General features: G+C 32.6%; 3 protein-coding genes across 4 annotated transcripts; 1 reads left to right on the top strand and 2 right to left on the bottom strand.

Moving 5' to 3' along the window:
• Positions 1 to 214: 214 nt before the first annotated feature.
• LOC117238975 (relaxin receptor 1) lies at positions 215 to 8,038 on the bottom strand. Its single transcript, XM_033504208.1, has 21 exons — positions 7,951 to 8,038; positions 7,150 to 7,263; positions 6,811 to 6,882; positions 6,573 to 6,675; positions 6,394 to 6,465; positions 6,233 to 6,304; positions 5,991 to 6,134; positions 5,841 to 5,909; positions 5,700 to 5,771; positions 5,274 to 5,345; positions 5,091 to 5,162; positions 4,705 to 4,776; positions 4,509 to 4,580; positions 4,289 to 4,359; positions 3,699 to 3,860; positions 3,194 to 3,339; positions 2,686 to 2,836; positions 1,821 to 1,950; positions 1,513 to 1,703; positions 900 to 1,055; positions 215 to 720 (listed from the first exon to the last, which is right to left on the bottom strand). Exons 1-21 carry the CDS (start codon positions 8,036 to 8,038, stop codon positions 599 to 601), a joined length of 2,223 nt encoding a protein of 740 aa, XP_033360099.1. The 3' UTR covers positions 215 to 598.
• Positions 8,039 to 9,501: 1,463 nt separating this feature from the next.
• LOC117238964 (odorant receptor 2a-like) lies at positions 9,502 to 12,543 on the top strand. The gene is made up of 6 exons (XM_033504190.1): positions 9,502 to 10,117; positions 11,300 to 11,585; positions 11,669 to 11,768; positions 11,935 to 12,045; positions 12,237 to 12,392; positions 12,493 to 12,543. Exons 1-6 carry the CDS (start codon positions 9,550 to 9,552, stop codon positions 12,541 to 12,543), a joined length of 1,272 nt encoding a protein of 423 aa, XP_033360081.1. The 5' UTR covers positions 9,502 to 9,549.
• A 544-nt stretch (positions 12,544 to 13,087) lies between these two features.
• On the bottom strand, positions 13,088 to 26,174 carry LOC117238944 (poly(A) polymerase type 3). 2 transcript variants are annotated; one of them, XR_004494305.1, is made up of 12 exons: positions 25,736 to 26,174; positions 24,735 to 24,970; positions 24,406 to 24,649; positions 24,066 to 24,170; positions 23,830 to 23,980; positions 23,534 to 23,745; positions 23,104 to 23,401; positions 20,808 to 20,984; positions 20,607 to 20,728; positions 20,353 to 20,527; positions 19,758 to 19,856; positions 13,088 to 19,487 (listed from the first exon to the last, which is right to left on the bottom strand). XR_004494305.1 is itself a non-coding variant. In XM_033504151.1 (12 exons), the coding sequence occupies exons 2-12, from the start codon at positions 24,953 to 24,955 to the stop codon at positions 19,434 to 19,436; spliced, it is 1,854 nt and encodes a 617-aa protein (XP_033360042.1). In that variant the 5' UTR covers positions 24,956 to 24,970; positions 25,736 to 26,174; the 3' UTR covers positions 13,088 to 19,433. The 2 variants fall into 2 exon arrangements, 1 of the variants encoding a protein (XP_033360042.1); XM_033504151.1 differs by having other exon boundaries at positions 20,357 to 20,527.
• Between the last annotated feature and the right edge of the window lie 503 nt (positions 26,175 to 26,677).

The following is a 26,677-nucleotide window of genomic DNA, read 5'->3' on the forward strand; positions in this document are numbered from 1 at the left end:
GAAAGTTATCGGTTGGAAATTATGTGATTTGGGGATTTTTGATTGGAAATTTAGTGGCTTGAATCAGTTTACAGATTAACAGTTTAGATTAGAGCTCAGATTGGTCAGCTATCGACTGAATTACGTATTCTTCTCTTGATTTGCATCAACTGCTCAACGGAATGCTCATATACGTTACATCATTAGAATAGATTTTGCCGCATTAGATCTAACAATGATCTGTCTTTCTCTCATTTAGTCTTTTTCCCGAAATTTGTTTTTATATTCTAATATTTTAACGATATAACATTTTCATGCATATTCCATCATCCGAACAATTTACAGAAAATCATGTTTTATTTTATACGTAACAGTTTGTTGTATAAATATACAACAGCTATACATAAAATTGTTTACTTATGTTAAATCTTTAACAACAGAGTACTTATTTGTTTGTAGAAATTATCTGCTACAGCAAATAACATTCAAATATTGCATTCAACCTATTGATCCATAACTTAAAACCTTCAACTAATTTTTAGTACGCGAGAAAGTATTTTACTCGTCTTTGCTGTGAGCTTCTGAGTAACAACAAATTAGACATATAATATAACAAAAATCATATCATACGATTGCGTTTAACAGGCTGCATTTTCTTCTTATTAAATCGAATTTTGTCATACTCTTTCCCATCTGATAAAGACAACATTTTATCTTTGTTGCTCATTGCTGTAGATGTATCTGCAATATATTCACTTCCGATATCAATTGCATTAGATAACTCAGCAAATAAGCAATAATTACCATTATTACATAATTCATTATAACACGCTTTCGAATACAAACTACTGAGAATTTAATTACTTTAGTTTGGTTTATTAAAGTATTTAGAGTTTAATTAAAATGACAAAATTATATACCTTCGGAAGATTTTCGTGTCATATAGTTACGCACTTTTCCAAACCATCCATCATTTAGTCTTTCTCGATATTTAGGAGTGGTAAATGTATATAATAACGGATTGACTGCACTGTTCACGGGTAATACAAAGACTACTACCCATGCGTGAAAATCAGCTACAACAAAATATTCAACTAGAGGGATGAAGTAAATCTAACCTTTATATGCGGAAAAATATGAAAAATATTTACATCATATATATGTATATAAATTATATATAACTACGCAATTTTACAATATTTAAATATTAAACAGGCCGATAATTTCTTACACATTCTTATATTTAAAACTTCAATTTACCTTAAATGTCTATTTTTAATATGCAACATAGGAAAAATGCATTTGTTACTGCTGATTATGAATCAAATTATCGTTAATAAATTATTACGTATTACTAGAGGTGTATAGTCAATTAAGCCTAAGAATTTATGGGCTAATTTGCATCAGAAAATTTCACATTTGTTTTACGGACTAGACAACAATTCGTTAATTAGAACCACAATTAGAACTGTCATAAGTATTAAAACAGCAGACAACAGGAAGGAATTAGTAATACTAATGCAGATAATTTACCTGAAATAGGATACTTCATCATAGCTCTAATCTTCAAAACGATAATTGGTGCCCAGCAGGCTGCATCCGTTAGAACGATAAGAAAAAATCGTAAGGCGAATTCGGAATCGCCAACAGACAAAGAACAGGCGTGTCTCGTTTTCCAAATACTCAGAAACATACCCGTGTAAGCGTAACCAATCGTAAGCAGCCTGTAATGCGAACAGTAATCTTTACAATTGCTTCTTGTTATACATAAGAAAAATTTATTGTACTGGTGAACTACTTTTAAGATCGTTGTTTCTTTAATGTTGATCGTGTCTGCTTACCCTATAAGGTTTAATCCCAAGAAGACGAAGGCCGAATATTCCCATCCAATTAAGTACGGATCGTCAATGTGCAAGGGGAAACACATTCCATTTACGCCGTAAAATCTCGTGCTGCTTCGCCACAGAATCACTTTCGAATGAGTTACAATTAGTTTCAGAATGCTGTCCTTTCTTCGGTTATCTCTGCGTAGTAGCTACAGCGGGGAACTTTATACACGCAATAATTGTTTGCAACAGAATAAACATTTGATTATACTTGGTGCACATGGTATGTTAAAAAGAAATTTTTTTTAATTCCAGGACAGACAAAAATTTGAGGAATCCACTTTGACCGTGTGATATTCGCTTCTTTACTTTGGTAACCTAACATAACGTGAGTATAAATTAATTATGTGCTTATAAATATCCTAACCTATATAAGAATTAAAACTTACGACTTGGAAATTTCTGTAATTATAATAAAGTAAAGTTTTTTCATCGCGTAAAAATTTAAGAAAGTCTCAGTATATGTGTACTTGTTACAAGAAATACAATTATTCAGAAACTTCTACTACTGTCCCTTTCACTTTTAATGCAAAATAGAAATAGTTTAATAAATTTCCCAAAAGAGTCTAATAAAACATCTAATAATCAACAATTACATACGCACTTTCAAATCTACTATACGTTACTAGCTTTTGAATAATCAGAACAATCGACGCAACGCAACGTTTAATTGATTCACAAATTGACGAAATAAGAGCATGCTGTCTGGTTCGTATCATAACCGATGGGTTAACAAGCGATCGGACATCTTGACAGGTTATTAGATATTATTACCAATGATGCCGAGGTCCATGGACAAATAAGAAACATGGAGACGAACCTGGCACGAGAGCAAGGGTAATTCCTGTGATCCAAATGATGATCATCGATGCAGTTGCCGTATGCGGCGTCATGGTACGGTGACCTTTCAGTGGAGCTGCTATTAGCATATATCGTTCCAGAGACATGAACGACAGGATCAATACTGAAACCTTGACGGATCATTTTTATTTCAATATATTAACGACCAGCCATTCGTTTTCTTCAAATACGTTTCGTCTGACTCGCACAAAAGTTTCATGGATATTATAAGGAATAAAAATCCATATAATCCGGTATAAAAGTTAAATAATGTACATGAGGCTTTTAAAATATTAGGAAAGCGAAAAACACTTTAATACAAAAGATACTGTTATAAATATTAAACTGAATATTAATTAAATTTTATATGAGAAATTTCGTAACATTTAAAAGTAGATACCATTGAGTACTTAGATTTCAAAAATAGATACATTTATGGTAAAAATTTTATTTAAAGATTTGAAATAAAATATAATTGATAAGTATACCTCCAAAGATGTCATTGCCAATAGTCCTACAAAGGTACAATACCACGAAGACATCCATGAACTGGCGACTTGATTGTAATTATCGCGGAATGTTATGTCTGCTATAGCGATTATGAATAGATATAGCCCCATCAACATGTCGGAAACTGTAAAAAGATTATAAAATTTCTATAACTATCACGCTTGTATGATTCAGTGATTTATGATGGACAATATTGAAACTAAATGACATTGATGTGTCATTTTTATAGCATATTCGATAAACGAGACCGGCATTTTATATCCCTTTAAATAAATATTTGATGTATTTTATATACCTGTCCATACATCAAATAATAGGAATCTTGTCTAATTTTTCTCGAACGCGCATAAAAAAATTTTTTAAATATTGACCATTTTTTTATTTGATATTGATAATATTTATTATTCTTAAAATTAAATAACGTGTAAGTATATACATATGGATTTAATACCTATATTAAATAATTTTTAAGATATAACGTACCTGCTAGATTTCGGATAATAATGGTTAATACGCGATTCTCATCCTTGGCTGTGAATCTCCCCCAAAGAACAAGCACGTTACTCGTACAAGTTACACATGAAATTACCCATACTGCTGCTCGTAATAAAGTTTTATCGAGCAAATGGGATAACGACGATACTCCTGCATAGAAGATTCAATCAATCTCGAATTAATCGTCCGATTATATTGATATTTCTTTTACTAATATTGCAAATTTTTAAGGAAGTAATAATGTTCATAAATATATGAGAATGTTTGATAGCATTGTGTAAATATGTATTACTACATATTTTATAGGTGTTATTAAAATCATCAGTGATATTATAATAGCTATAACGTTTTAAGCCATTTAATGAACTAATAACAGACCCATAATTCATTGACGACCGTTTAGGTATTTTATGGGAATTGAACGGTATCAAAACCATTTAAATTAATGATCATGGTAAACTATAATTATTTAATGTTATTTAATAACATATAAAGTAATTGTAGCTGAATATCATAACTGAATATATAAAAATTATTTAAAAACAATCTATCATTTTTTATGTTTTTCAAATTCTTACCGTCACTAGCGGGTCGACATCGTTTTGCTTTCGGCGCGTAAGTCGCACAATAATGAAATTTCTTGAAGTAGCTAAAAAGTAATATGAATCATCATAAGAAATCAACGATGTAGTTCATTGCATTCACAAAATAACAATGTCCGATGACAAATATATTGACAGGAGTTTCACTTACAGAGGAAAGTAGTTTGTCTGACACAATACGGATAAATCTACTTACACGAAGTCCAATTGCTTGAACAGTGTGAACGCGTTTTTTGGTAATGCATCCAAATTTATACCTTCCAGATCTCTAAAATTTTCATGAAATTAGTTATTTACTTTGATAGAAATTTTACAATATAAAAATTAATACAATAAATTATAGAAATAATATGTTCTAAACTTATTAAAAGAATCTTAATGCTAAAACTTACAGAGAGTCCAGTCTTGTCAATGGACTCAACACGGCCATCGGTAAATTATAAAAGCGATTGTAACCTAATTGTCTGCAATAAATATTAATCCAATAATTTTCGAAAATTATTCCATTTCATTGCTTGATAATTCTGTCTTTACGCGTGCTTTAATTCTACCACAAAACCACGATAATCACATTAGCTATTCGTATCAGCCTTACTTTCGTACGTGTCGGCATAATAAATAAAAGTTTTAACATCAGCATACGTGATGTTCCTCTCGTTTGCTTTTCTAACACCGTGCGTTCGACAGTAAATATAAGGTAAATATGTTGCAAGCACGCGCGTAGCTTAAGACGTGTAGCGTTACAATTTATGTGGATACCGGTGCCTCGTATACTTACAACCTCGTCAGATTTTTTAACGGTTGGAATACATTCAGCGGGACGGTCGTTATTTCGTTGAACGCCAAATTACTGAAAGGGAAAAGATCCGTTTTGCACGATGCACAGTGATGTACGAGGGACATAACTTCGTTACATTGCCATAACGAGTATTCGCAAATTGAGGTAACGCGAGGAACTTACAGTTCGACTAGCTGCTCCAAATTTCGGAACGTGTCCTCTTCGATTGTCTTTATTTTGTTCTTTTGCATACTCCTGGCCAATGGTTGATGTTGCTTGTTAGTTTAAAGTCAGTAAAAAGTATTACTTAATTCCTTAATATAATTTATTAGTAACACTTTTTTATGCAAAATTATAAAGTTTAATAGGAAATATTTTGCTACGGTAGGTTGCACCATTACTTTAATTTTTAATTAAAAAAGAAATATTAAGATTAATTATTAATATTAACGAAACAATTGAAATAAAACGAATAACAAGAATTACGTCATTAGTGTATTTGCGACTGCGATTAGAATAAATAAATTACTAATAACAGTTCTAAATATAAAACGTGTATAGGAGTTAAAGGATTAATTTTCTATATTTGTTATTTACTTACGTACGTACAGTAATTTTAATGATGGACATCCAGCGAACAAAGTATCGGGTATTGATTCAAAATTATTTTCATCTAACAATCTGAAATTGTATAGAACGAAATCAGTTTCGATATTTCAATTTCAACGAAACGATGAAGCGTTAACTTACATCTCGCTTAATACCGGCAATTCTGGCAACTTCAGTCCTTTCGAAGTTAATTGATTTTCATTCAAATTTCTATAATAATGTAACAAATTAACATAAGATTAAAATCGTACAAAATTTCTACAAAATTATAATTTATGTTAAATGACACACATGAAGTTTAAAGCAATGCTCCCTTCTAAGTCTGAAAAATCTGCGACAGTGATTCTGTTCTTATTGGCCCTCAAAGATTCCAAGTTGGTTAAACCAGCAAAATGCCCAGGCAGAAATTCGCTAATTTGATTGTTATCCAAAGCTCTGTTCATAAAATACACATTATGTATATTACATTAAAATTGTGTAATTACTAATTTTCTAATAGCATTGAAGATTTAATTAAAAGTATTTATACTCACAGCCAAAACAACTTAGTCAAATTAAGAAAAGCTCCTTTTTCTAGCTCGTGTATATTACTACCATCAAGATATCTGAAAAATTATGTTTTCTTATAAAAAATATATTTATGCGATACTTGTAAAAAAAATGCACAAAGTAAATAAGAATCTTAGAAACTCACAGTATACGGATTTCTGAGTATTGCGCAAAGGCGCCCATTGGCACGCGTTTAATCGAGCTATCATACAGAGTTCTAAAAAATTAATCACAATAATTAAGAACAATTCGCTAGCGCGATAAAAATAAAAAAAGTGTATACTTTACGAAAGATTCCAGTTTTTTAATACTTAAAAACCGTACATGGAAGTAGTTTGAGAAGATAGGTTTCTCGGAATTTCCGAGTAGTCGTGACAAGTGGCGCGACACTTCACGTACTTACAACCGACAGGAATGTCGGTGGCATCTACGAAGAAGAGGAAAACACGTAAATTACCAATTCTTATCTCGTCCATTGCGTTTTGCGGTTTATCGTCGCATTTTTATTTCTGTTATTCGATATTGTGTTCCGTTGTTCGATAAATTATGGATATTGCATTACCACAAACGAACTCGCTTACAGGTTCGGAATCTCTGTCACTGCCAAACCAGTCCAATACACCGTGATAATCATCTGCATACAAAGTAACACTTTTTATATTGCCCCGTTCGGTATTGCATTTATACTGTATAAAAGGGACACGTATATAAAAATGTCAAACATCGTAACTAAATTTTAAATTTAATTCGTTCTTGCCCGAAAAAGGAGTATCTCGATATGTTCAATACGATCGTGCAACACGGAAGTATCATATTCGAACTATAAATTATTCAAAGATCTTTTTGTAATGGACCTCTTTGTCGTGAAAATTAAAATGGATGTAGTAATTAATGAACTAACAGCAATTTTGTTCGTCATCCCCGTGAGGACATTGGCTTTGTGAGTCGCACCAATTTCTCTGTGGTAGACAAATTGTGGTATTGTAACAAAGGAACGTTCCTACTGGGCAAGTATCTGGAATTAGGAAAATCAAATTATCAGCAATTATCGAACGATATGAGTTCGTACAACACAATGTAAATGTCACGAATGAAGGATAATTTAGATCGATTACCCGTTTCCAAATGTAAGACGGTATATTACTGCTTCTAGGTAATTGTTCAATCGTTTAAGTTCTCTATTTTTTATAAATGCAAATATATAATTATAAATGTGAAGTAATATGTAATTGTTAGGGAACAATTTATTGGATTGTTGTCGTTTGTAAGAGTTATCAAATATGAAGCTTAAGATTTATTAATGAAACTTCTTATTAATTATCAGAAGTGTGACATTATAAAATATTACCGAATCGTTTTAAAAAAATCTTACTATTTCGTATAACACTTAGAAGATATTTATGATATTTTGAATATTGATCTCTTTAATAATACGTTTTATTCAGGGTACAAATAAAGGTATAAAACGTACATTGTACGTACCTTTATGAAGCTTAAGTCTTTCAATTAGCAATAATATAACTTAATAAAACAAATATTTTATTATCCAATAACTAAATTATCTACTTCAAAGAAATGTAATATCAAACTACAAGACTAACAAATTAAAAGAATTTCTGACAATGAATGAATTTTTAACGATGCTATATCATAACGAATCAACTTTTAACGATATTATATCATAATGAATGAAATCACATACCTTGATTAAAATAATACATCAGCCCTGATAACAGGCACAAGGTCGCGATTAAAAATGCGCCGATAGCACCGATACGTTTGTACCTCATTTCGGAACACGAACGTTTCGATCTTTAAAACGATCTAGCGCCTCTGTGTTCCACGAACTTCCGTGTTTTCCCTTGCATGAACAACGTTTTCCACGTGCACTCGGTACAACGACTGCATGACACTGGTTGCATTCACTAACTCCGTCGCAAGCTCCGGCGTCACGCACACGCGCTCTTCATCGTCCGCGAATGAGGATTTCTTGCCGTTTGCTGCTAGGCATTTCACTTCAAATTACATCGATCGATTGTCTTCACGATTGTTATATCATAGGCGAACGAACGATTTGGTCGGAAAAGTTCCTTGCAATAAGAAACAAAAGTAGTATGGTGAATATTGATGGACTTGTTTCTTGTAAAGATATAATTTTTGACTGAATTAATAGTTGGTTAGTAGCGGTAGAAGAAATGTTGATAAAATTATTGGACAGTATGTGAATTGAAAACATGTAACAGAATTAGGCAGAATTCGCAGGTGTAGGTTTTATTGGATTATTTACAGGGTAATTCGCAAATTCTTTTGAAAATTTGTTACTTCTCCTGTTCTTTCTTTTAAGTAAATTTTGGCATTCGTTTCTCGTATGGATTTGTATGTACAAGTCTACATAAATATACAGAGAAGCTCTGTGCTTTTGGCATTCTAGGAAAAATATAATCCTATTTTCTTTGTAACATATTAAATAACATACTAAATAAACTTGCTTTTTGACAAAATGAATTTATTTCTTTTCGAGTGTACAGAATATTACCACTTACATTAATACCACTTTAACGCCGCGCTATGCGTTTTTATAGATTATCACTGTTATATTAACTGTTACATAATATTATAGAAATTTATTCTAGTCGATACAATGTTGCACCTCAGACCAACGTTACAAATGAAATGTTACGTATTTTATCTTAAACTCGAACTTTTCGAACGAAAGAAACGCAAGTGTAAGAAAATAATAGCGCCTTCACCGCGAGCGCAAGAAAAAAGTTACTAATTGCAAATGGCGGAGGAGATAGTAATTGGTCTATTACGTGTTCGCTATCAAAGTTTACTTTCGAAGTTCACTTACGATTGTCGCTTCAAACTTCCTAACGTATGCAGATACGTCGGTGACAAAATTGCGACAGCGATTCGAACAATTCGCATCAATGGCGTGTCGCGCCTCGAGACGACAGCGATCAGAGAATATGTAATCACTCATTAATAGACAATTAATATCGATCGAAAAGACTCACGAGAATCTCTAATTTTCCGATACAAACTGTCTCTTCTCTACTATCTTTATGAAAAGTCTAATTACCGGCTATAAGAGAAGTATCACAAATTCAGGAACTTTTTTTCCACTATTGATCAAATATATCAAATATACATACTTAAAGAGCAACTGAATTCTTACGAATCGTATCAAAAGCTATAACACTAGTTCCTTTTGCCATGTGTTATTCTACCATCCTTCAATATGTACATCGGATTACAGTTGACACGAGAAGGATCTTAATCTCCATAAATTACAATATACATGACACTTGAAAAAAGAGTAATATCTCGACAATTGCAATTCGATACTGTAGCAGTCCTCAAGCTAAAAGTCTTGAGTCAAGTTGTCACGTCTTTAAGAATGAAGAAGCCGATATCATCGTATGTAGAACTGTTCTACGACGAGAACGTGATCTCGTGGAGCAAACGACTCTTGAACTTATCCGGGCTATGGCCGCATAATCGTAACGATGTTCGATTTTTCTTCTACATTACGTACGTCGTGATCTTCACCTGGTTGGAGATTGTGACTCTGCTGCAGAATATACACGACCTTGAGAAGACACTGAAGAATATCACGTTATCGTTCCCGACCATCTTGATAGTACTGAAGGCCATGATGTTTCGGTTGAATATGCATCTCGTGCTACCATTGCTAACGGTCGTGAAAAGGGACGTGAAGCTTGGATTGTATAAATCAGAAGAGGAAAGGCGAACGGTCGTTTGGTATAACGTGGCCGCCACGTTATTTTCCACCTCGTCGGTCTTGTCTTTATTCTTCGTGCCCACCTTGTTTTATGCCAAACCAATCGTCGGCTGTCTTTTATCCAGTAAGTTCAATCTGTAGTTCGGTGGTTTGTATCTATAATTCGAGAGAATAGATTGATTCTGTCGATCGACGAAGTTCAGGCTGTTGATATTCTTATTCAAAGAGGAATGATATTAGTAAGAATAATCTATTGATAATAAGTAGGAGTCAATGCGATATATGGATAGATGCTACTCTTGATTACTTTTTGATTTAGTGTCACCAAATAACTAGAGAATATATTAATATGAATTTTGTGCATATTTTTGCTTTGAAACATTTCTCTATTCCTTAAATGCTCTATATCGTCCACTGTGCAAAATTTTTAAATCTAAGAGTAAAATGAATGAAGATAATTTAATAAGTAAATGTGATGCGTGAATAAGTAGAGTTTATTTTTAATTGCTTTTTGGTTTATTTTCCGTACTTTAAGTCAAGCAAAATATGTATTTGTGTGATGTCGAGCATTTCAATTCCCATCAACAAGAACTTAATTTTAAATTCGGAAATCGGTACTTGATGTTTCAAACTTAAAATGTAAGACAACGTGGATTGTGGGATGGAAAAAGTAGTAAAAGTGGCGATTTTATTAAGCCGGCAGGTATTATCAACGCGTCGCGAATGCTCATGCAGGATAAATCAAGACTTTAATGCGAACTTTATCGCCCAGATCCAGGAAACGCATTCGATATCCGTATCCATACGATCACGCGTACAGTTACCTCGCGTATGCAGCTTTATGGTGTTCCAAGGCGACAGTTACTTCCTTCACGATACACAAAACGGTTACGTTTTACGAGCCTGTCACAGTTTGTCGAAGATTTTGCACGACCACCGACTGTGCGATTCTCTTTTTCGCGGTCGTTTCCAGCACAGTTTCGTTCGACGGCCAAGCAAACGCGAATTTATGTACTCGATGCTCTTCTTCGGTCTTCCTTTTCTTCATTTTCGATAAGTGGTATAAGTAGTAGAATGTGAGTTTGATGGAAAAATGTATTTTTTTGTATTTTTGTACTTTTGTAAAATCAAAGCTTTTAGTATTAATATATTATTAATAATATATATAAAGTTATTAACTAAATATTATTAACTCTTCAACTACAGACGACTTTTCTAATATTGTCTATAAAATCGTGAACTGACCCTATTCGTTATATTTTGAGTATATATTTACGTTTCGTTAACATATCACATTAATTCGCAGAATTCAATAATTGTACGCTTCCTTACGAGTTACCGATGAAAGTGAATAACATTTATGAAGTGACAGGAGTACAATCATACGCTTTATTGTGCGTTTATTTAATACCAGCAAGTATGTTGTTAACAATCGGTGCAACCGGCGCGGACAGTCTTTTGGTGACGTTAACGTTTCACCTTTGTAGTCAACTTTCAATTCTGGCACGTCGTGCCAGAAATATCAGTATTGAACCGCAAATATATTCTCCAGAAATGAGAGCGCTCGTTGAGCGACACATCGAGCTTCTCCAGTAAGTCGACGAACATAAAAATAAAATTCCTTCGTTGACCTGGTACGATCTGATTGAAAATGTTATTGTTAATTTAATTGCAGATTGGCAAGTATTTTAGCAAAGGCATTTAGTTCTCTGATGTTTATACAAACATTAGGATTAATATTCTCTTTATGCATCGTGGTCTACCAATTACTCATGGTAATGATATAATTGTTTACATTTTGTAGTATTCCTGTATTTAATTTATTTGTAATTTAATTTACTTTGCAATCTTTTCTTGGTTTTTTAATGGTTTAAGGAAGTCTTGCTTATTCTGCACTCTCAATTTATTATTATTTTAAAATAAATAAGTAAAATTTTATAGACGACCGACTCTGGAGAAGACATAAATACCATACATTTTATAATTTACTCATGCGCTGTTGTATTATTAGCATTCTCCTACTGTTTCTTGGGGGAGTGTCTAATTAACGAGGTAATTATCAAAAATAATACATAGAGAAAAGTAGTTTTTATTATTTATTTCAATATTCCTCATGTTACAACCATTAAAATATAATAATTCAATAATTCAAAAATGATCACCGTAAATCGAAAAGCACACAAGTAACTAAAATTTTTATGACTTCATAATTTCAACAAAAGTACTAACTGTATCGCTTCCAGAGTAGTGAAATGCAAGTGGCTTGCTATTTCATAAACTGGTATGACTTACCGGAACAATACACGCGATCTTTAATATTTTGTATCGCTCGATCGCAGAAACCATCATACCTTACCGCTGGCAAGTTCTATGTGTTTTCCTTAGAAACGTTTGGCGTTGTGAGTTATTTTCCAAATATAACATCACTGAATATTATTAAATTCTTGCACTAAATTTGTTTAGTACATACATAATTTACACGTTTCAACTTATTTGTAGATAGTAAAAGCATCGATGGCATATCTCTCCGTTTTGAAAAGTATTATTTGAATGATTACAAGGATCAACTCAACTTGTTGAATTTGTTGAACATATAAAAGAAACAAATTATTCGAACCATTAATTACGGATATACGACTTGATCTTATAATCGAACAGTGAAACGATAGATTCAATTCTTAAATATTAAACGTAAAGCTGTTAAACGCGCACTATAATTTTCTACTGTGATAAAAGACTCATCTTTCGTAACCTTTCAACTTCTTTAATTTCCCTTAGTAATAATCACTTTAATTAATGCAATTATATATTTCCTTCATATCCCTAAAACATTACTTTCACTATCAATCTTCTTATGATACGGTAAACGGTGTACGATCGACGATTATTAACCGAACTAGAATTAAGTGTCAGGTCTAAAAAGAATAAACGTCAACGTCGCCCAGATAGAATGACTACAGAGATCGAATCTGTCTAATCAATTTTTCTCTATTGGAAGCCACTTGTACGTGGTTTACAACGTACCAGCGATATACGTATATCAAGCTCTCGGAATGTATCATTCTATCTAATCGTCGTCGAACACAAATACGTGTTGGCTGAAGGAATTAAAAGAAAAATTTATTTCGGTTTATTCAAGAAAGATACAGAGTGTACAACTGCCGAGGGGGATACAAATTATGCATATAACTCGTGCTTCACGGTAAATAATCGTCCCTATTGCCAGGTCGAAGCACGTGGACCCTGACGTCGTGTGTTATCTCTTTACAACGACCTCGATCCTACGAATGGAGTAACAGCTAACGTGCATACGGCCTTCACGATACACCGATCTCTCGCCACGCGGTCCGCTGCGATCCATGCACGTTTACAGCACGTGTGTACACTTTCAGTGGCAGGAACTTAAGTAACAGTGTGCATCGTCATGTACCTTTAACGCCAATCCGGAGAGACACGGCTGATCCTCCACGAGGTATTCAGCCATGGAAAAGAAACAGACGGCAAAGGCTTTGCACGCGTTTCGTTTCAGAGCAGAGATACACGGCCGCGACTTATACGATCGCGGGACAACGAACCAGACGATGGTTGGTTGCTTACTCGGTGTACGATGGTATGGAGCGAATTCTTAGTACTCATGGCCGAATCGTCCAGACGTTCGTAAACAAAGGTATATTATACTGATAAATTTGTTTTAAACGAATACATGATGATTATAAAATAAAAAAAAGAAAAAAGAGAAGGAAAGAAAAGTTTAAAGGATAAGTATGAACCGATAATACAGGTAAATAATAAACCGTTCGAACGATACTCTGCGGTAGCGACTATTAATAGCTCGTGTTCATTCCCAGCGGAGCAAGTTAGTGTATATCGAGAATCGCTTTTTCACCCTTTCCTCCCTCGCGGTTGTCATTTTTCATTTCTCAAAGTTGATCATCGGCACAAAACGGCTTCTTCGTCGGTACGGAGAACGTAAAAGAATTTCGCCACGATTAGAACGATTCGTATCCTGTGGCCGTGATGTACGATTCTTGATAACTAAAAATCAAATCCATACCAATTCGCACGGGCGTGCATGGAGATATTTAGGAACGGGACCGTGTCGGTCGGTATATCGTGACAGCCTGTGTATGCTATACAAGCACATAAACACATGGTAATGTATTCGATGCTATTTATTTCTTTCTTTCCTTTTTTTTCTTCATTCAGACAAAACTGACTCACACGTTCACATGTTAATACGCCTCGCAGATGCATTCGCGGTTACCTCCCACAATTATGTTCCGTATAAAATCGTGCGTCTGCCTGTGCACGAGGTCCTCTGGTGTATGTGTTTGTGTGTACGAATATGCACGTTAAGTGTACACACGATACTTCATGTACAATATTCTGTCTGTTCTCTGTGTATTTCGAATTATATGTATGTGTTCGTGCGTACTGTTCTCTGTGTGTTTGCGGTTAATGGAAGCAAGAGTTCACTAAATGTCTTTCGTTCTGAGTTCTTTTCACGTTGTGTTCAAGAAACAGGGAAAAATAGCGGGAGAAAGAGAAAGACAGACAGGGACAAAGAGAGAAAGAGAGAGAGAGAAAAAGAGAGTTATAATACAGGACAACGCTCGAGAAGAATTCTAGATCGGTCAAGAAACTTTTGAAATTTTTTACTATTTCGCGCACTCTCAAAAACACTCGTTTCTAAACGATAGACTTAGTCTTGCCCTCAGAAATTTTTTTCGAATTTTTCGTGTTTACCTTTTTACTCGTTTCTTTCTTGTTTATTCGTTTATATTGTATAAGAGAGAAGTGTGCTACGGATGGTGTGTTCACCGTTTCGTTTTTTATCTTTATCTACTCGTTTTGTTTGCTTTTTGGGGGGCTTTTTAATTGTTTTATTCGTTTATCGACTCGAGAACGTCGCATCGACACACAGAGAGAACGACTTGACGTTCTCGAGAATTGATCGAGAATATACGAATGTGTTATAGACATGTCTGACGTTTCGAAACGAAAAAATACGTGAATGGAGTTCGAGTACACGATCTCATTTGTTTTCTTTTCTTCCTTTTTCTAAGAAACGAAAGAATTTCTTCTTCCACTTATTGTTACTACGTGCGAGGATAATATTGATGTTCACTGCTTATATTAATCTGCCTGATAGTATTGTGTAAAATCTCACGATACTATTCACGTCATTTCAATCGCGTGTTTTCTCCGTTAGATAACGTTGAACTATTATGATGTACATTTGTTCTTCGTTATATATTCTATTTCGATAGCAAAAAATTAAATAATAATATTAGCGATAATTAACGAAAATAGCAACTGTTATCATTATAACTATAATAACAATAAGTAAATTGACTACACGAAAGTACAGCGTTTTCTCTTTGTAATTATATTAGTAAATATTATTGAGAACTATATTAGTAATAAAGAGATAATGAGAATTCCAGAAGTCGTGTGAGATTTCAAAAACTGAATGCTGAACAAAAATATTCAATGAGAAAAGTTTGGACTATTTAAAAAATATTCATTGAGTATAAGCAGCATGAAACTTTTAATTATTCTATGAAATTCGTTGATATTGTAATACGATTTAATCATAGAAAATTGTTTCCTGAGCATTTTCATTGAGCATTATAAGCTGCCATACTTAATCTAATCGTATCATAACAGATACTCGAAAAATCTTTGCTGTCGCGTCCAAACTTGGAAAATTAATTTAGTAATAGAATTATCAATAAGCAATGGAAAAGTCTCGATTAAAGACATGATTTTGTTAGAAAAAATACGCGCAAAGCTTGGTATGCCGATTTCTAACTCTTTGAAACGCTAATTTATACGAGCGCACACTTGGCTTCACGAAACGTGTATTTTTTCAAAGAAAATGTTTCTCTATAATCGTAACTTTCCCTTTCCCGATCAAGTATACGTTTAAAGTTTCTAATCGATTATCGCTACGTTTAACCAAAGAATCAGTCGAAAATTCTTAGAAATTTATGTATTGCACGATAACTAGTCGTTTTCGAGTCCATTTTATGATATGGCGAAAAATGGAAGAAACTGAATTTAAAGAAGAGGAACCTACATCAAATATAAATAACGTATTTTATATTTTCGATCTATGGAAGTAGTATTACGACAATTAAAAAATTTTATTTATTAAAAGACACAAACGAGCAACCGAGAAACATCTAGCATCTATTAAAAAAATTAAAAGACATAGATTTTTACACAAATTTAATGTGTAACTACTAACCCTCTATAACCGGATTTTAATTCGTCTATAAGGATAAAGGTTGTAATTGATTATACCCTTCGTTCTTATTCAAGAAATAGGAACTGACCATTGCTATAAGTGGATTGTAGAGTCGTAAGAATACAGTGGTAACATAAATTCGTGTAGTAAACAGCAAATAAAACAAATGTAACTTTCAAAGCAGATATACGTTATAGAGGGTCTTCTTAAACTACCGATTAATTACGAAATGTAAGTATGTTGTGAGGCACTTCTCTGCATATTATGTGAGCTTTTTATGACTTTATCGCTGCTTTGGGGTCAGTTTTTGAAAATAACTATCAGCAATATCAATAACTACTAGCAATATCAAGCTAAACGAGAATACGAGAATACTTCGTAATTCAATCATCACAAGAAAGTATTTTTTTAGATACAACATTGAAATAGTTGCCACCCAAGATCATTACCACTAGATTTGTAATAGTATTTTATTGTGAAATCGAGAAATATAATAGCTGTCAAATTTTTATTGAAATTATATCGAGAAAACATGATTTTATAATCGATGTACGACAAAAATTCATGGGAAGTTATCCAAATAAAACAAAATCGCAAGTGTTAAATCTGATAAAAATAAATGTAGTTCACTAATGTAACACTAAGCTGAGATTAATGAATAGAGTTTAATGTGTTCAACTATGAAAGCAAAAGAAGAAAATATCTTTTCGTAAAACGAGTCCGAAATAATATTGCAAATATAACTCTTTGTTTCTATGATCTTTGTTACATCTAAGAAATGTAAAATTAATACAGAATAGAAATGATTAATCACTAACGATATAAATATCTTTTTTCTTTTCTTTTCTTTTTTTTAAATATTAAAATGTGTAACATCGAATCGAGATCCATTCTCATATCGGAATGAAATATTTACATATAAAGCAAGCAATTCATATAAACAGCAGAATAAATAATATTCTTCGTAGCGGAAAACATAATAGATTGTCCATATTTTTTTTTTGTAAGAAAAGTTTTTATTCTGGATTAAAAAATCTTAGTTTACATATAAATCGGAATTTTTATGTACATTTGCCTAGGTCTGTAAAACTCTCGAATGCTCGTATTAATCGAACAGAGTGGATAACATAACAAACTGATAGAGTACGCTATAAATAATATAACATATTGCTTATCTATTATACACTATTCTAACTATACCATAACTGAAGCTATAACGGAAAGAAAGAAGGAAAGCCATTTTCTAATACAGCATAATTTTTCGACTATACATTTACACTTCAATTGGCGCAACGTAAACCATACACGAGGAAAGAAGCCGTATAAGGAAATGAAATGATCTCAAGATTACGACGAATATGTACAAATAACGAAATGGTCCCTAATCTCAATAGAAGTAACTATAGTATTCGCAGAGTATCGAAATAAGTCTTAATCGAATCACATATTTTCGAAAAAGACTTATGAAACAAAAATATAGAATGTGGTATGAAAATAAATGATAATAATTGTATGAATGTAGAAACAACTACTTAATTTGTGTCGCGATATTAATACACGAGTCGATACAAAAATCATAATTTGTATGTAAATATATATCACGAAGATTACCCTGCAAATACTTAGTTTCTGAGATTAACCTATACATTTCAATGTATCGTTTGTATCGATACTTATACATATATTATTATTATTAAAGAGTGAACATCAAACACCTCGAAACGTGTGTTAATAACCGACATGCCTTTAACACAGTTGGTAATTCGTAAAGGGAAGCAATGAAACGATAAAAAAGATAGAATCGGGGTCATTACAGGATATAATTCTAAACTGAAAGGAAACTGAAGGCAGTCGAACACCTGAAAAACTCACCAATAGGTGATATAGATGATTTGAATAATCCAGATGCCAGTCCCATGTTGCATTGTTAAAGCTATAACTTCGTTTTCTGTGAATAAAAACTAAAAAGCGACTCTTCATACGAAACATATCTTCTACGTAACACGATCGTTAACAAAGATAGTCAATGGCTTAATTACAGGTGTTTCATTTACAGAATATTAACTATGAGTAACCATATATTTGAATCTAATTAATGCTATAATCGATGATTCTTCTGTAAATGAAACATTCAATTTCTTATGCCAGTGCCGGTGATTTTCCTTCTGTTACTCGATAGGTTACGATAAAGAAAAAAATAATTTTTTCAGGCATCTTATGTGAAAAATATAGAGAATGCCGTATATATTAGAATTAAGCTCGTACAGCAACTAATATTCAAGAGAGATAATCGTTTAGTATAGATAATATAAATAGTTGAAAAATATTATAAAATAATTAAAGAAACTAAGATCTACTATCATACTACGATTATACTGTTACAAACTTAAAGAGACACTGTTTGTTTCATATAATTTACACCGACGCGAGAGTAACGATTTGTTGCATGAATTATTTACAACTGAAACGTACATCCTTTTTTTTATCTTTTATCTACTTATGCATTAAAGAAATGCTTTTTATACAAGAATACGTTTCTTCCTCGCAACATCGAATCTTTTCTTTCTTCCTTTTCCTTTTCATTTAGCTGAAAATCCTAATAGAAGCATTTAATCAAAATATCATTACCTATTCACACTTCAGCGCAATGACACGAATTATTTTCCTAAACCTGACACCGTGTCTCTTTTATCTTTTTTCCTTTTCCTTTTATTTTAATTTTTTTCTTTCTTTTTTTAATAATTTTATGGATAAAAATTATTATAAGTGATATGTACAAAATGAAATATAAAAAAATTATGAACCTTAGAGACATAGCAATGCTCCATTTGGTTATTACTAACTCTTCGGTCGCGACTTTCCAAAATGACTAACGCGATTTTTATGATAAAAAAGTAACATCACAGACACTGGCACAATCATTTGTTAGTGGCCTTTTTTTCATTGTTGTCCAATTGTTTCCATTGACTGTTGATGTTGTTCATAAATATTAAAATTAGAGCGTCTGTCACATAATCGTGCATCGATTGACTCCAACGGGTAGTTTTCTCCAACGCATGACGTTGCTTTGTTTTTACGAAACAGGGGACTTACAGTGGGCAGTGGATGGTTGCATGAGAAGCGATTACAGTCTAGATGGCCCAGAGGAGCATCTGTGGATCGACGTGAGGTAGTAATCCTGCAGTGGTCAAGTGCAAACGTATCCTTCCTGTGCTACTGTAGATGCACCAGTAGGCCCTTCCTAAAATATTTCAAATAACGAAACAGTTAAAGTACTAAGATTGTTGGGAAAACTAAAGTAAGAGAAAGAAGCGGGACGTTGCAAATAAATTGAATGTATCGATACTGCTATATTCTCCGCTCCTTACCTCCGCAAGATTCCGATTTACATTAAAATTAATGTCTTCTACAACAAATCCAAACTTATCTTACTATTGCTGCTCTATTTTTATATGTAGTTAACTAATCTGTTATATGACAATTATTGTTCATTATATGTATAATAACTTACATCCTTAGTAGCTGTCAACGTTTGTTTGTATTCATCCAAGCTAAATCCGGAATTACTGTCTTCCCCACAAGACTGAACGACTAGCGACCCGTCTTCTCCCTATAAATAAAATTTTATTAAATATTACTGTAGTATCGTGGATAAATGGCCTAAGAAATTTCGGATGAACCATAAACAATGTCGTGAAAAAGCCTAAGTGCTGACAGGCCCATCAATGTGTCGTCGGTCTTTCAGTCGAATAGTTACGCGGAAAAAAGGCCTACGTGACGACTATGGTCACAAGCAGTTGCGAAACACGTACGTGGTGAGGCTATGAGAAAAGATAAAGGGATGCTTAAGGGAGAAAGACGAATTAATAGTCAGTCGTGAGTTGAGAAGTCAGAGAATGTGGTCCGCGTGAAAGAGAGCGTTGGAACCGTGGTGACGAGAGTTGTAAATTAATTATTTAATTGTCTTAGTTATAGCACATTATTGTATTTAGTTCACGTTAAATAACCACCGTTTCCTGTTTAATCAACTCTAAATAAATAATCCTACATTACATATCAAAACAAAGATAATTAATTAATAACGATTAATATTTTATTTTCAGTACCTACATGGGCTACTGCTTGCTCATTATCGGTGGCCCTTCGCCTTTTTCCGTATGTGTCTGTGCTTTGGTCGGATAGTCTCTTCCTGTTCGTCAAATCCCCTTGGTTTCGTGGAGAAACGCTACCAGTGTTACCATTCCCAGCAATATTTCCGTTTTTATGTACATTGCCAGAAATCTGTAAGAAAGAAATCATCAATAAACAAGTGCACAAGTAAATAAACAAGGGAAATGAGATTAAAAGAAAAATGAATTACTTTTCTTTCTCGTTTGAGCAAACTAGGAGATACATAAGTATGAAGATCCTTTCTCTTCACGTGTTTTGCTTCAATCCACATACCATCTTTTAACAAGTTCAACTGTTCCGCTTGCCTCAGAACTATAATTTTATTGGTTTATGAGTATGTATGAAAATTAAAAATTAAATTATTTAATTACACATGTCATAATATACTTACTTGAGTCCACGAACGATTTTATATCATACGTTAGATCAATGTTTAAATTTTCGCTTTTAGCAAATAACAAGCCGATAAACCACATGGAGCAGTGTCCCTCCGGCTCTGGTTTTAGCGGTGGAAATGCCTCCGGATTCACATGTGCCAATGTAATGTGTGGATTTCTTTCCAGAGTACCTGTTTTTAAGAGTTAGGGTTTTGCCATTTTGGCACCCGCGGATTATTAGCATTACAGTATCGACAAAATAAATATTCAAAGTCAAAGTTTTTATGATTACAATAGACACAGATTAAGACAGAAGCTTATACAATTCATTGATCTAGAGTCCATTTACTTCTGCGTAGGATGCATAATCTTGTAATATGAAAACCTATACGGAACTTGTAATAACAGCAATAAAAGTAACCTGTTTTAATCTACGTCATTTAACTGGAACAAACACATGATATGGTAAACTAATAACAAGGCAGCCAATGCATCGTCATTGAAGTTATCGATAAATTCACGAGATATTGCGCAAACCGTAAGTAATAAAAGATATAATAGTCAGATCGTGTTTAAAACTTTTTATACGAATTGATAAAAACAAAAAATAACAAAAATTAACGCATTATTTATTCGATTACAAATAATTTAACTTATTGGATCGTTCGATTGATTTTTCTGTACAACACCTCGTTTGTTATAATAATGATTAATGCACGTTTATCGACGAATTTTATCATATCTACATACAGTGGCTCACGAAAGTATTCGAACGCTTACATTTACAAATTTCAATTAATAAAATGAGGTGTACTAAACTAATTTGTTAAAACAATTCAATAATATAGACAGGAATTATGATACATTTATTAGAAACATTCATGATAAGTGTCTCACAAAAGTATTCAAACGCTGTAACACTATTGATAGTTTTTCATCTTCCTTTGCACTGAATGTAAACATCATTGCTAAATGAAAATATTGGTACGTTCACTTGATATTAGGATATCGTTTCAGTAACAGTAACATAAAAGTGTGCACAATAGTATTTAAAATGAATACCAAAAAGTTTGAAACAAAAAAGTATGAAAGAGAAATAATATATAATAATAAAATCATATAGCAAGATTGCCAGAATTGTGAACAGAAGTAAGTCCACAATACATTATATCATAAAAAAGTCAAAGAATGAGGGAACACTTGCAAACAAAGCTCGATCAGGTAGACCAAAGAAATTGGAAGAGAGGAGAAAGTTATCATTCGCGAATTAAAAAAAAATCCTACTACATTCGCTCCTCAACTCACAAGTATGGTAGCTAATATGTTTCATAAAGAAGTTCACCCGGAATTATGTCGACAAATCTTACGAAACAATGATTTTCATGATAGAGTACCGTGAAAGAAGCCATATATTAATGCGATAAATCATAAAAAAAAGACTGACTTTTGCAAAAACCTATATTAATAAAGAATTCTTTTTGGAATAAACTCATCTTTTCGGACAAGCCAAAGTTTAACATTTTTGGATCAGCTAGTCAAAATTATGTGTAAGGAAAACCAAATACGGTATTGGAAATTCGACATTTACATCAAACAGTGAAACACGAAGGTGAATTGGTTATGGCGTGGGGGTGCATGGCTGCCAGTGGCACTGGAAATTTGATATTTACTGATGGAATACTTGGTAAATATAAGTATTTAAATATTTTAAAAAATAACCGTAAAGAAAGTGCCCGTAAATTAGGATTGTTGGAAGGTTTCCACTTCCAACAAGATAATGATCCTAAGCATACTGCTAAAATTGTGAAAGAATGGATCATATATAACACACCACACATGTTAATTACCCCACCGCAAAGTCCAAGCATAAATCCGATTGAAAATTTATGGGTTGAAATCGGAGAAAGATGAAATAAATTTCAGATAATCTCAAAGCAAGTATTAAAAGATGAAATTATAGAAATATGGAACTCTGTTGGGTGTAGTTTTATAAAATCATAGGTTTACAGTATGGATTGATTGAGACACACTATTGCTGCTAAAGATGGTCCAACAAAATATTAATATTAAATAATTTAATAATATATGTAGCGTTCAAATACTTTTTTTGTGAGTCACTTACAATGTGTGTTTCTAATAAATGTATCATAACTCCTACCTACGTTGTATCCTATTGATATCTGCTTGTCTAAGCAAATTACTTTAATGTACATTATTTTGGCCATTTAAGTTTGTATATGTAAGCGTTCGAATACTTTCGTGAGCCACTGTATATAATTGAATATATTTAATATGTGTTTAATATTTTACCTATCAAATGTCGTATTTTAGACTCGACAAGTCCACACCATTCAAGCTGATCTTCGGCAGTCAAACTTCTCGCCAATAGTACAATATAATGTTTATATTTTCCAAAGAAATTTGGAGGTTCAAATAATTTGTCCCACGTTGCTTTCCCCATGATAATTTCTTCTGTTATCGAAAGTCCATTTTCGAATGCCTCTTGCATAATTGTTCTTGTTGATACTGATACGTTGAAAGTTGAATTTTGTTGAGGATATGCCGGTGTGATTATTGGCATTAAGTGATATCTATCTGATATATTCACCTTGGGAAAGAAGTTTGTTAAATTAAGAAACTTATTAGTATAAAATATGTTTTAATCAAAAGCAATATTAAGAATAATTCTTAATAATGATTCTATAAGAATCTATATTTATTCTTTAAGAATGATTCTTACTCTGGGATCCCAAACTGGATAGCCTAAATTAACATTGTCAGGTTGCTTTAAAAGAACTGGTTGTGGCCACTTCCATTGTGAAAATACAAGGAAAAATTTCTCTATTAATGTTGCTGCAACAGCATTAGGATAAAGTTGGCATGTTCTTGCAACCAACATTGCCCAAGACACACCACCTAGATAGCCTAATACATTACTATATATCCCATGTCCTAAAAATGAGAAAATAAAACAATGTATAAAAAACACTTGTCTCATCTCAAAACATACAAAAATTAAAAAGCAGATTATCTTACGTTTTGCCCATAACTTAATGGCTCTAAGTGCCAGCCTAAAATTTTCTATATTGGGTACTAAACGTAGTATTTCATCTGTTACTCTACAACCGTTAAGGCTTCTTACACATTTTTGATCCAGATTTTTTAGAAGCATGTCATCTTTAAGGTCCTACAAATATGGGGAAAATTTATTTGATATGCAATTTACAAAAAGGTGGAGAAACATTATATACATTAATTAGTAAGTTACTAACCATTGAATCAGGTATTTCTTTAAGTGACAGTTTAGCAAACAGCATATCAATTTCAATACCATCAAAATTCATTTTTATTACTGGTACAAATGCTTCTTCTACTGCCTAAAATATGTTAAATAACACAATTAAATAACTATAAAATTTACATTTGAACAAATAAACATTTTATGTATGATATGTCTCTGATATATTTAATTAGAGATTTTTATTTCTAATCAACTAATGATAACTCTAAATATTAATTGCATTACTCACTGTGTAAATGTTATGCAAAGAAAATGCAGATTAAATGGACAAATAATTGTTATGATTACTTGATATTGTGTAAAGTACGTACCCTTAAATCTGTAACTTCTTCTTGCATTTTCAGTAATTCAAAAAATGATGCAAAATAATCCGACCTATAGATGTGCCGTGGTACAACACATAGAGCATCTATATCAGCACCTTTGTGATGTACTCCTAACCTATATGAACCGAAAGTATATATTTTACCACCAACTTGGTCAGCTACGCTGGATGGCATATTTCTGGCAATACTTGTGTCCCGTATCCATTGTTTCACCAGTGTGTTTAATTTACTAATCAAACATAACAATTAACATAATACATAGTTAGTAGTGTTCAAAATATCAATATTATACAATGTAAGTGTAAATGCAATACCTTAAAATTTCCATTCTGTGATTTAACTCTGCCTCAGACTCAAATACATTATATGGCTTTAATGCCTCCTTTAATTCATTGGTCCTAGTAAAATCACTGGGCTTTGGTTCTGCTACACTAATAGCAGATGTCATACCCAATGTACGTAGGTTCTTTTCTTCTTTGGATGATGCATTTGAGTTTGAGTTATTACCTTGTGATGACCACATCTTGACACGCATTTATTTGTTCTAGACCTGAAACAAGGAGACAATGATATTTAATTGCATTGGTTTTAAAACAATGAATTAAACATAAAAGTTTGTACATTTACAAAAACTGACATGGATATTAACACTTGATTATATAAACAATGAACTGTATTTCAATATATATGACTTTCTATCATTAAAACAGTTAATTATAAATTAATAATTGCACATCTTCATAAAATAATAGCAAATGATCAAACTAGAGTTTAATAAATAAATCATTTTAATAAGTAGTTCGTATAAAATATAGCATTAGACACAAATTTACCCAAGTACGTTCTCTTTACTAGTTAAATCTTATTTATATATAGTTTTTTAACACAACAAATAAAATAAATACGGATAAACACAACATATTTGATAGAATAACATCGACATAAAGAGTACTAATCAACCCTTCATCATTCTCATGTATCATATCACAGGACAATCACTGTACCTAAAGTATTTTCGATATCTATATTAATACTACATTTTTGAAATGCTACATATCAGTAAAGAAGTTAATATAAAAGTGCGCGTAAATTTGTCCAGGAATGTGATAAAGTGATGATATTATGAAATCTTGAAAAAGATAGGGCAGAAACATAGATCTGAAATAAAACTTCTGTCTACAAGAATATATAATATTTTACAAAATATGCAAACATTTTTAGTGATTGATTTGAACGAGCGAACACTTTTTCTTCATTCTACACATGATCGGAAACACATGAGAGTGTGAATATTGTATATTGCTTGGATTCTTACCGATAATACTTTGTCAAAGATGCGATGACATGATAAGGATAAAGAAACTTCGGATGTGTTGTCTGTCAGGTTATAAAACGTGCAAATGCCACTAGTAAAGATGCATCACGTCCATCCGATGCTTGTGGACGACTCCTGAAAAGGAAATTGTATTCCTAGCGCGAATAGCACGTTTTTCAAGCTCTGCTTAGTCGCAAAACAGCGCGAACAACTTGTAAACAATTTATGAGGTAGCAAAAGAATCCAGAGAAACGAAGGTCCATAAGTCACAAAATTGTTCGCGTCGATCAAATTATTCCATACACCACTAGTGGAAATTAATCAGCCACAACATCAATTGTAACACATTTCACGCACAGGACACTTCGTGTTGCGATGTATCTTGTAAATAAATAATTAAACGTTAGTACTTGAAAATAATAGACACACATATATGCAATCGCAGAAAGCCAGCTACAATCTGGACATGGCGTCCCTAACACGGCCTTATATACCAGTCAGAAACTATATAGATAGAACTGCAATCGACTGGTTTCTAGCGCCGTGTTCGATTTAACTGCCATCTTACATGGAATGGGAAACTAACATTGTATTTTACATCTCGGTTATTTATAAGCAGATTTATTGTTTATTTTAATTGTTTACTGTCATATATTATATTTTTTGATATTGTATAATATTTTTTCAAAGGATATATTAATTAAATCATAGATATTTAAAAAAATTATAGCTGCTGGCCCACGCATTGTTGCAAGTGGAGCAAGTGCACTGTAGAAATCGCAGTGCGCTTCTTTAAAACGTATAACTTATGGCTCCCATGTCGAATGTGCTTTTATTGTGATATTACTGTTATGTACCCGAAGCAACAGTGCCGTATGATTTCATCGAACGTGAAATTGTTATAGCTTCGACTAATTTTGCTTGAAGTAATACTTAAAATGT

The sequence above is a fragment of the Bombus vosnesenskii genome, unplaced genomic scaffold (assembly GCF_011952255.1).
Source record: "Bombus vosnesenskii isolate JDL3184/JDL3185 unplaced genomic scaffold, Bvos_JDL3184-5_v1.1 scf7180000013788, whole genome shotgun sequence".
Lineage (NCBI taxonomy): Eukaryota > Metazoa > Arthropoda > Insecta > Hymenoptera > Apidae > Bombus > Bombus vosnesenskii.